The sequence below is a fragment of the Sorex fumeus genome, unplaced genomic scaffold (assembly GCF_029834395.1).
Source record: "Sorex fumeus unplaced genomic scaffold, SorFum_2.1 ptg000047l, whole genome shotgun sequence".
NCBI classification, from domain to species: domain Eukaryota; kingdom Metazoa; phylum Chordata; class Mammalia; order Eulipotyphla; family Soricidae; genus Sorex; species Sorex fumeus.
The window spans coordinates 25773710-25786148 of NW_026606104.1; the positions used below are offsets into that span (position 1 = coordinate 25773710).

Consider the following 12439-nt stretch of genomic DNA (forward strand, 5'->3'; position numbering starts at 1 on the left):
AATTTTAGCCTGCCGGCACTCATGTGGCCGCAGGTAGTTTACTATACCAAGACATCTAGTGTGACGTCACAGTTCCTATTCCTACACACCAACATGAAGAAACAACACAAATCCCCACCACATGATGAGGATGATGTAAAGAGTCCAGAAGCCTCAGTAGGTGCTATTCACCTAAGGGACCTCTCTGACAAAGAATTCAGATAGGATGTTTAATGAACTCAATGAAACAGTCAGACAGAAATCCAGTAAATTGAAAGAGGACATGAAAGGAAGAATGGATCACACAATTGAGAAAATACAGGAAGAAACGAGAGCAGAAATTGGAAAGCTACGCACAGAAATGGCACGAATCAAAGATTCCATAGATGAAATAAAAAACTCAGTCTGTGCCCTCAAAAGTAGAATGACCACAGCTGAAGAAAGAATCAGTGAGCTGGAAGATCAAACAGCATCAAGCTAACAGGCAACAATAAACAATGGCAAGAGACCTCAAAATAGCTCAAGAGCGAATCAGAGTCCTAGGAGATGATTCCAAGAGGAACAACATTAGAATCATAGGAGTCCCAGAAGCTCAGGGAAACAATCCCAATGAAAAAGCCATGGTCAAACAAATCATTGCTGAAAAATTCCCAGAATTTGACCATGCAGCCATTCAGATTCAAGGAGCCCGAAGGGTGCCAGCTAAAAGAGACCCTAACAAAAACACTCCAAGATATATCATAGTTAGAATGATGGATGCCGCTGATAGAGAGACAATACTGCAAGCATCAAGGTCAAAGAAGGAAATCACATACAAAGGAGCACCCCTTAGATTCACAGCAGACCTGTCAGAGGAAACCCTCCAAGCCCGAAAGAAATCGTGGGATATAGTGAAAAAAATCACTGAAATGAATGCTCCACCAAGAATACTCTATCCGGCTAAACTCTCACTCAAACTTGAAGGAACTTTACACTATTTTCTAGATAAACAGCAGCTCAAGAACTTCATAGACTCAAAACCAAATCAAAAACAAGGGCTAAAGGGGCTACTATAAGATAAGACAAACCCTACAAGCAGAACAGACCCTTACAGAAAGATGACACAAAACCCCATAACAGTAATCTCTCTCAATGTCAGTGGTCTAAATTCACCAATTTAAAGACACAGAGTAGCAAAATGGATTCAGAAACAGAACCGAACATTCTGCTGCCTATAAGAATCTCATCTCAACAGTCAGAGCAAACACAGACTCAAAGTCAAAGGATGGAAAACAATCCTACAAGCAAACAGCTCCCTCAAAAAAAGCTTGGCGGCCATACTAGTATCCAACAACACCAATTTCAGGTTTAAAAAGATTAAAAGGGACAGTGAAGGTCATTTTCTATTCATCCAGGGACACGTACAACAGGAAGAAATCACACCCTTAAATATATACACACCTAATGAGGGAACAGCTAAATATTTAAAACAACTACTAACAAATTTTAAGGAGGACATTGCTAACCACACAATAGTAGCCGGAGACCTCAACATTGCCTTATCACCTCTGGATAGATCAACAAGAATGACTCAACAAGGAAACCTTGGCTTTGAAAGAAGAAATAAAAGAGAAAGGGCTTATAGACCTATACAGAGTTTTACACCCCAAAATGAAAGAATGCACATTCTTCTCCAGTGTGCAACAAACATTTTCCAAAATAGACCATGTGCTAGGCCACAAAACATACCTCAATAGAATCAGGAAGATTGAAATAGTATCAACCATCTTTTCGGACCACGATTCACTGAGGATAGAAGTGAATCACACACAGACACGGAGAACCAAATCAAACACCTGGAAATTAAACAACTCAATGCTGAACAACAACTGGGTCAGGAACAAAGTCAAGGACGAAATCAAAAGATACCTGGAAACAAATAGAATGAAGACACAAGCTACCAGAACTTATGGGATGCAGTGAAAGCCGTATTAAGTGGAAAATTTATAGCTCTCCAAGCATTTCTCAGGATGGAAGAAAGGATGCACATAAACAACTTGACTTCACAGCTCAAGACCTTAGAAAAGGATCAACAGAAAGAGCCCAAATCAGGCAGAAGAAAAGAGATCATAAAACTTAGAGCAGAAATCAACGACATGGAAACCAAAGAAACAATCCGAAAGATCAATGAAACCAAGAGCTGATTCTTCGAGAAAAATAAACAAGATAGATAAACCACTAGCAACACTCACAAAGAAACACACAGAGAGAGAACCCTAATAAACCAAATCAGAAATGTGAAGGGGGTATCAGAACAGAAACCAAAGAAATTCAAAACATCATCAGAGACTACTTTGAAAGTCTGTATGCCATGAAACAAGAGAACCTAGAAGAAATGGATAAATTCCTGGAATCCTATCATCACCCAAAACTTAATCAAGAAGATCTAGAATACCAGAATAAACCTATTACCATCAAGGAAATTGAAACTGTAGTCAAAAGTCTTCCCAAAAACAAAATCCCAGGTCCAGATGGATTCACTAATGAATTTTTCCAAACATTTAAAGAGGAGCTACTGCCAGTTCTTCTCAAGTTTTTCCAGGAAATTGAAAAAACGGAAACTCTCCCAAACAGTTTCTATGAAGCCCATATCTCTATAATACCAAAAGGAAACAAAGACACCACAAGAAAAGAGAACTACAGGCCTATATCCCTGATGGACACAGATGCAAAGATACTCAACAAAATACTATCAAATAGAATTTACCTACTCATCAAAAAGATAATACACCATGACCAAGTAGGATTCATCCCGGGGATGCATGAATGGTTGAACACTCGGAAATCAATCAAAATAATCCATCATATCAATAAAAGAAAAGATAAAAATCATATGATCATATCAATAGATGCAGAGAAAGCATTTGACAAGATACAGCACCCGTTTATGATGAAAACCCTCACCAAAATGGGGATAGAGGGGACTTTCCTCAATATAGGTAAAGCCATCAACCACAAGCCTATAGCAAGCATCATCCTCAATGGGGAAAAACTGAGAACCTTCCCCCTAAGTTCAGGAACGAGACAAGGATGTCCACTCTCTCCACTGCTGTTCAGTACAGTAGTGGAAGTACTTGCAATAGCGATTGGGCAATAAAAAGATATTATGGGTATCCAGGTAGGAAAGGAAGAAATCCAGCTCTCACATATTTATAAGTATATGATACTATACTTAGAGAACCCTAAAACCTCTACCAAGAATCTCCTAGAAACAATAGACTTGTATAGTAAAGTTGCAGGCTATAAAATCAATACCCAAAAGTCCATGGCTTTCCTATACGCAAATAGTGAAAGAGAAGAGAGTGACATGAAGAAAACAATCCTGTTCACAATTGTTCCCCAGAACATAAAGTACCTAGGAATCAGCTTAACTAAGGAAGTAAAGGACCTGTACAAAGAAAACTACAAAACGCTACTTCAGGAAATAAAAGAAGACACCAGGAAATGGAAAAATATCCCCTGTTTATGTATCGGGAGAATGAACATTGTCAAAATGGCAATACTTCCCAAAGCACTGTACAAATTCAATGCGATCCCTAAAAGGATACCCATGACATTCTTCAAAGAAATGGAGAAACACTCCTGAAATTTATATTAAACAATAAGCCCCCCACGAATAGCTACAGCAATTCTAGGGAAAAAGAAAATGGGAGGACTCAACCTACCTAACTTCAAACTCTACTACAAAGCAGTAATAATTAAAACAGCATGGTACTGGAACAAAGGCAGAGCTGCACACCAATGGAAGAGGGTCAAATATACTGACATCTCCCCACAAGCATATGATCATCTAATCTTCGATAAGGGGGCAAGAAATGTGAACTGGAGCAAGGAAAGCCTCTTTAACAAACTGTGCTGGCAAAACTGGACAGCTACATGTAAAAAAGTGGGCTCAGATCTGTCCCTAACACCAAGTACAAAAGTAAGATCAAAATGGATTAAAGACCTTAACATCAGACCGAAATCCATAAGGTTCATTGAAGAAAACGTTGGCAAAACCCTCCATGATATTGAAGCTAATGGTATCTTTGAAGATGTCACGTCACTGGCCAAGCAAGTGAAAACAGAGATAGTCAAATGGGACTATTATAAACGAAGAAGCTTCTGCACCTCAAAAGAAACAGTGACCAAAATACAAAGACAGTCTACAGAATGGGAAAGGATATTCTCTACAAGGGGTTGATATCAAGGATATACAAAATACTGGTTGAACTTCACAAGAAGAAAACAACCAACTCCATCAAAAAATGGGGCAAAGAAATGAATAGAAACTTTCTCAAAGAAGAAATACAAATGGCTAAAAGGCACACGAGAAAATGCTCTAAATCATTAATCATCAGGGAGATGCAGATCAAAACCACAATGAGATATCATTTCACACCACAGAGACTGGCCCACATCCAAAATACCAAAAGCAACCAGTGTTGGCGTGAATGTGGCGAGAAAGGGACTCTCCTTCACTGCTGGTGGGAATGCTGACTGGTTCAGCCCTTTTGGAAAATAGTATGGACGATCCTCAAAAAATTAGAAATTGAGCTCCCATTTGACCCAGAAATACTGCTCCTGGGAATATATCCCAGAGAGGCAAAAAAATATAGTCGAAGTGATGTCTGCATTTGTTTGTTCATTGCAGCACTCTTTACAATAGCTAGAATCTGGAAAAAACCTGAGTGCCTGAGAACAGATGACTGGTTAAAGAAACTTTGGTACATCTACACAATGAAGTACTATGCAGCTGTTAGAAAAGATGAAGTCATGAAATTCATATACAAATGGTACTACATGAAAAGTATCATGCCAGTAAAATGAGTCAGAAAGAAAGGAACAGACATAGAAAGATTGCATTCATCTGGGGAACATAAAGTGACAAAATAGGAGACTAATACCCAAGAATTGCCAAGATAAGTACCAGGAGGATTACTTTGTGGCTTTGAGGACAGCCGCATATGCTAGGGGAAAAGGCAGCTCAGATAGAGAAGGGAGCACCAAATAAAGAGTGTTGGGAGATTCTTCTAAGGCTGGGAAATGCGTAATAAGAGTAGACTATAGACCGAACAAGATTGCCACTCAATTTCTCTTTTGCAAACCACAGCACTCAAAAGGAGAGAGATAACAAAAGGGAATGCCCTGCCACAGAGGTAGGGTGGGATGGGGGATGGGTGGTGGGCGGGATACTGGGACTGGTGGTGGTGGAGAATGGGCACTGGTGGAGGGATGGGTATTCGATCATTGTATAACTGAAACCCAAGCACAAATATTTGTAAGTCTACAACTGTACCTCATGGTATTTCACTAATAAAATTTTAAGAAAAAATTAGAAAGCAAATTAAATTTCATTTGGTTTGAAAAGGTACTCCAATAACTTATGAACTAGGTAAAGTCCGTCTTTAGAAATGTAACCGTATACATTTCTATCCATGTTTCGTCCATAAAGAATCCATTAAGACAAAAAAAGTTTTTTTTAATAAAAAATGGAAAGATACCTATCTTAGAAGGGGAAGAGGCTTATTTATTTTTTAATTTGGTAAGTTGGAGAAGCAAACTGGGAGGAAAAAAAAACTTATGACATCCGATTTACTCTTTTTCCTATTGTGAATGACTTTTACTCTTAAGGACAAAATGTCTTTCTATAAATTATTCAGCATAAAGTTGTCATATCCTCTCTATTTAGACTTAAATGAATATATATCAACATAGATTTATAGTGATGCACACCCAAAATATATAATATTATAATGCAATAATACATCAGCAAAATTTTCTTTTAAATTTGTAAACAAAAAATAAATATTTGATTTAAAAAATTCCAATAATTGTTGGCTAACCAAGTTGTTCGAAGGCAAAGGAGAGAATAATGAAAATATTTTCTTCCTATTCCTTTATGCCTACGATGATGCACAACACTTAACTTACTCCAATATTTTTAGGGGAAAACCTAAACATTTTGCTAGAAAACAAACAGTAGGCATAGGTGAATGCTTGATTTTAAAACATTATCTTTGATGTAAAATAGTATTTGAATATTTATGGTCATCACACTGCTGGTTGCACTGCTATTCTAACATTGCAGTATGTATTTTGTGGGATAAAGAAGATAAGTAATGACATTGGTGTCACTAAAGCCAGTTTTTGTCAGCCTGATAAAAGGAAGAAAAATATTTAGAACAATGCAATAAAAATAAGAGGCCTGGACTTTAATTGGAAATTTCTGTTTTGATTCATAACGATGTTATCTATAAACAATGGTCTAGCATATAGTTCATCAAATATTTCTGTCCAATGAAAAGACCAAACTCAAAACCAACCCAAGCACAAATACTTGTGACTCCAAAATAATGCATTCCTAAATACCAAAGTTCTTTGAGTGAATGTCTAAATATAGGTTTGCATCAGTATATGTACCAGAAAAGCCGTGGGCTAGATAGTGTAGCAAGTAAGTAAGTACCTTGCACATAGATAAGCTCTGCTTTGATCTCTAGCACCAAGAAGGCCCCCAGAGCCCCACCAAGAGTGATCCTTGAGTGCAGAGTCAGAGTTGAGAGTGGATCCTGAAAACTAGAGGGTGTGGGTGCCCAGAAAAACAACCACCATCACAACAAAATAATGCCCCAAATATGTAGTAATATTATAAAGCAAAGAAACTATCAAGAATACTAAAGACAAAGGACTATCAGATCAACTTAGAGACATTCTTTAAGCCACCAAAACAACTTTGAGCAATACTTAATTTTAATAAACTGAAATAATAATTCAAACATGTTTAAGTATTTGAAATACATACACACACACACATATATATGAGATCAATCGGACACTATTGCAGGATTTAGGGAACGAACACTTTAAAATTGACAAATAGGAAAGATTTGTACTTCCATTTATGGTAGCTAAATGGCTAATGACGGTGTTTCTCTTTACAATATGTGCTTTTTTACTTTATATAAGTAAAAAAGACACGATGAAATGTTATATTTTGTATGATCTCATGAATTAATGAATCAAAATAATGATAACCAATATATCCTAACCTCCAAACCACTAAAAAAGAAAAAAAATGGGGCCTTTGGGAGGGACCAGAAGAAAGAGTCTGTTGGAGGAATTTTAAAGTATCAATGAAAGGATTGGTGTAGTATTTCTGCAAATTAAAAAAAAAACAGCTTTAATAGTATTATAAAATATGATGAATCAATTAAAAATCATTTTAAAAGGAAGCTAAACAGTATTCCTTATTCTACTTTATTTTTTGAGCCAAATCCAGCACTCTCAGGGAGTTTTTTCAAGCTCTGCAATCAGGGATCACTGCTAGGTTCTGGTAGGACTTGGGGGCCATATTTTATGTACATGTTAGGGAATAAATCCAGGTTGGTCATCTGCAAGGCAAGTAATTTACCTATTACACTATTTTTCCTGGCACCTGTATTTTTTCTGTTACAAGTACCACCTGTTTTGGAAAAAAAAGGACCTGAATACTATAGAATCTCAATATAGAAATTTTAGTGTAGAAGAAATATCCTAGACTGTGATTAGAATGTCTATATTGGGGAAAACTGCATGAAAATTACTGTTTTTGCTTTTAAATGTCCATAACAGAGAAACAACGGTACGAAGAAGAGATAGGTTACAAGAAGTATAGGAAATGTACTAATGACTAGCAATATAGAGACCTTATGCTTATCCGAATTTGAACAATGTATAGGGCTTATGCTAATACCAATTCAAATTAGCATTTCAAAATATGAATGAGGCTACTGGATACATTTTAAAATGCACTAAATATATAATATTAGTAAGAAAGTATTGTTTATTTTCATGAAAAGCAATGACATTTTATTTTAAAATACCTTTTAGAACTTAGAGATATATGCTGAAATATTTATAAATGAAACATGCTATCTGATATTTGCTGCAAAATAATTTGTGGGCATAGAGAAGTTTGCAGGGTACAGATGAAACAAAATTGGCCATGAGTTAATAATTATTCAAACTGAGGAGAGTGTATACAGAGGTTAATCACACCATTAGTTTCTTTATTGTATAAGTTTGACATTTTCCTTCATAAAAAGTTAAAACATGTTCTTGTTTGAAATTTGGCGATGAATGTCAGGTCACTCTGAGGTATCCTGAGACAATAAAATTTATATAGCTAAAGTTAGAATGTAGATTTAAATCCTAGTAGAGACCAATTTTGATCAACTTTTATAGTACTACGTTATTTTACCAAAACTGCCCATTCTGCTCATTTCTAAATCACTCACAGTTGCCTTATTTGGCTGGTTGCAGCACTCAGGGAGGCAATCAGACAGGAATAGATGAATTTTGACTGTTTTACTAACTTTATTTTGATAATTATATCAATTGAATGACACAAGCAAATTAATTTTACCGAGAGCTTTGCCCCACTCTGTAAACAGTGCTTCTCATCAAAAACAGTAGGAAATGAATCTCCTGAGGCTATTCTCTCCCACTTCTTACTGAAAAATTCCCACAGCTGTGACTGAGTTGTCTTCATTGAAGTTCATAGCAAAAGCCAAGGGGATATAATAATACAAGTATATAAGTTACTATCTTCTATGAGAGCCCAAAATGATTCTCAGACTTAGAATTATGACTGGGAAGAATCTCTACAGTTGACTATAACTAACAAAAAACAAATATATCAAATTAATTACTTTGCTCTGTGCTAGTAAGAAACCAAAAGTTTCCAAAGTCCCTTTAGAATAGTTCAACTTACATAGAAGGGTGCTACCTATGGGAATTTCTTAAAGTATATCCCTAATTCTTTTTATCACTACTGCTCAAATCTAACCATTGATATTCATTGATATTCCTATAACAGCACAAAAAACCACTGCGATAGCTATTTTCTCTTTTGCATTTCATTAGAAACTAGGGATTTTTGACGCTCAGAAATATAAACTGTTACATTCAACCTACGTTGTTAATAGGAAGGTTGATCCTGATGAAATATTAAGACACTTATCAGAATTCAAATTATACCTAAATATAAAAAATTTCCCCTTTCAAAATATGTACTCAAAAATAATTTATATTTGACACTATTTCATATTAAAAAGATACAACTTAAAGAAACAGTGTTACTATGGACATGATAAGCAAAACTCAATGTATCTATGGTTTTACACAAATTAAAAATAATTAAAATTGTGCACATGAATTCAGTATCTGCTTTAAGATATTCTTATTAGAATATTCTTTATTAGAATAGTTAATTCTTTATTACAACTAGATATAAGATCTAAGAGAGAATTATAATTCAACTTCTATTTCATATATTAGTTACTTTCCTAATAGAGATGGTAGACATTAGAGCTACAAGGAGATATGGGGCAAGAAAAGAGAGACTGAAAGTAGAAGTTAGGAGTAGGGAATAAATGAAATGAACATGTCTGCAGCAAAGGGAAATGGGAAGGGTGATTTACAGAAGGCTGCAGGGAAAAAATGTGATGAAAAAATGCAAATTGGTTTTTGGGTAATTGATGTCATTTATAATTCATTTACCTTCAATAATCCACTGTTAATTATTTCAAGTAATGAATAATTTCAATTTGAAATTCTGCTTAATATGTTAGACACCAAGGTATGGTGATAAGATTATAGGGTCTGTTTGTATGCAAGAAACTAGGTAACCTTATTAGATAATCTGTTACATAAATAAATTCTGTTCTTTCTGTGATCTCAGGTAGATTTTTGCTACAATTTCCAGAGGAAATTAAGGCTATGTTTCATTCAAATTTCTGTTTTTAACAGATATATATAGACTTCTCTATGAAAAATAGTATTTTAGGAACTGGAGAGATAGGTCAGTGGACTGGAGCGCACAAGTAGGCTCAAATTCAATCAGCAGCATGGGGACATCTCCTGATCTTCTAAGGAGCTACTCCCAAGAATACAGCCAGGATTAGCCCCTGAACAATGTAGAGTGTACACCTAGTACTCACCTCCCCACCCCACACAAATCCATTCTAATAAATAAAGTTGAATAAAAACCTAGGTAAAGATACCATGAAGAAAAACTGAAATTTTTAACCCCAAAGCCAATCAAGTCGGAATAGACGTAGTATAGGTGAAATACATGGTTCTAGTTCCTAGTTCATTCTGTAGTCCTAAGAGTCAAAAGCAAACAGTAACCAGTTGGAAAAAGAATTCTGTTTATTATAGCCGGTAAAAGAATTCATTAGAGATTTAAAATAAAAGACAACAAGGCTGCTTGTCAGAGGACTCACCTGTCTTTCCCAGTTTCCTTCTTAAAAACACCATCACAGTAGCTCATGCGCTTCTCGGTGGTCACGTATATCTGAGCATTTGGGTACACGTCGATGATCTTTTTCAACATATTGTAAACGATGCCATTGCCGTCCTTCCTCATGTTGCGGAAAGGACCCCAAATAACATATAGAGTGGTGTTCGCCTCCTTGAAAAAGTAATCAGGGTTTTTCAGCAAGAGAGGAACGCTGGTATGGGACACAACTCGAATCATAGTCATGTGACCGACATCTTCTTCATAGCCCTTGGTGGGGGCGTTGTTCATTCTCCAAATGCAGGAGGATTGATCTATCTCATTCCCCACCTTCTGACCAATCATTTGACCTGAATTTGACACTATGGCACAAAGGTCACAGTCCAATTGCAAAGGCTGAAAAACATAAAGAGAAGGCAGAGGGAGAAACAGGTAAATTACTAAATTTCAACTTTCCAAACAAGTTCTTCTGGCGAAACAGAAAATTTCAGTTATTCATCTTGCAAGTGAGGGAACAGATCTGAAATCTTACAATAAATTCCAAAGGTTATAAAGCAAAGCGAGGGCTACAGTTCCATTAAAAATGTGAATACCTGTCGTTAAATAATTTTAATTCCCATCTCCTTGTATTGATTTATAGTTAAATGGAAAAACCATATAAACAGTACAGTTTTAGCTACTTTAAAGATTGACATTTCATTACAAAATGACTTTAAAAGAGATATAAAAATATAGAGATTTGGTCTTTTTAATTAGAGCAATGACTAAAAATTGAAATGCAAAGAAAATGTCCCTACACATTAGTTTTGTCTTCTTACTTACATGTATGAATGGTGATATAGAAGCAGATAAAAATATTCAAAAATCATTAAATGACAAAGTTCTGAAAAAGATTTGCAGAGCCCAGAGCTGCTTAAGTCCCAGGAGAGCAAATATTAGAGAACTTTAAAAAAAATCCCCTTTCTCGTTATGTTAACCGACCTTTATTTATTCTTGAAGATAAGAAAAGGTTCTTTTAAGAATTCAAGGGAAAATGCAGAGAATCTTAGGAACTGGTCTAACCATTACCCTCATTTAATTAACTGATGGCTAAGTGAAAACTCTACCTGAGCCTGAGTTTTTAGGAATCACAGAAGTAACCATAAAGGAGAGATTCATGAGGCAGCAGTAGATTTAAATCTCTATCATTTAACTCCACATCCACTGATCTTTCCATTATCCCCTGAATTATTTTCTCCTAAACAAACCAAGCCAATTCATTTAGCAATTTCTTTCCCACGGAAGAAGAAACTCACCCCATCTTTTCAAAACCAAGAAAAAGCAATGGACTCTGTTGATATGCATTTTTTTCTCATTTCCCTTGAGAGAGCCTAGAGTGGCTCTTTCAAGGTCAGGGGAATGAGACCCATTGTATTTACTGGTTTTGGCATATCGAATACGCCACAGATAGCTTGCCAGGCTCTGCCATGCGGGCGGGACACTCTTGGTAGCTTGCCAGGCTCTCAGAGAGGGTTAGGGGCTTTCAGGGCAGCCTTTAATCAATCTTAAAGGTGTTCACATGGTTCAAACCATATTAGAGCCCCATCAAATATGGTGGGGTAATCTTGGAAGATGGGTATTACATGTCTTATTAAGTGTCCGGAAAGAATTCTGGAGTGTGGTGGCGACTGGGTAGTGGAGGTAGTGGAGATAGTGGAGATCTGCCAAGGAGGTATTTATCTGGTACCAGTAGGGTGTCATCTTCCCATGTTGCAGCAATAGTGCCAAAGAGCTCCCAGTTGGTGGTCATTCTGGAAATTCTCTTCTTAAACTTTGCAGCCCTTTCTCCCCTCTCTGTGAAGTAGAATTTTGCATGAAGGAGATGGTGGTCCAATCCCATTTGGTCATTTTGGGACAACAGCGACATCATTCAGGCAAAACCATAGATTGAATATGATGTGGCCAATTTCATTGTGGAACTGTCCACCGGGAGACTCCCATGTCCAGCGTTTAGATTTGGCCTTCTGGAACTGTGAGTTACCATCGATGCTCTTGGTCAACATCATGAATTTAGACAGTCTCTCACCCTGTTCGTTCCATTCTAGGCCATGGGTCCCAATGTGGAGTTCTTTGACTCATCTTCTCGGTCCTATCTTGGCATTAAAATCACCAACAATGATCTTG

At 36.5% G+C, this 12439-nt stretch overlaps 1 protein-coding gene across 1 annotated transcript in view; it reads right to left on the reverse strand.

Annotated features, from left to right (window-relative positions):
• The window catches only part of ST6GALNAC3 (ST6 N-acetylgalactosaminide alpha-2,6-sialyltransferase 3), a 643623-nt gene that overhangs the window by 239320 nt on the left and 391864 nt on the right, over nucleotides 1-12439 (reverse strand). Inside the window, exon 3 of the mRNA XM_056123148.1 lies at nucleotides 10263-10672. Within this exon, the coding sequence (XP_055979123.1) occupies nucleotides 10263-10672 (410 nt within the window). The remainder of the gene's footprint in view (nucleotides 1-10262; nucleotides 10673-12439) is intronic.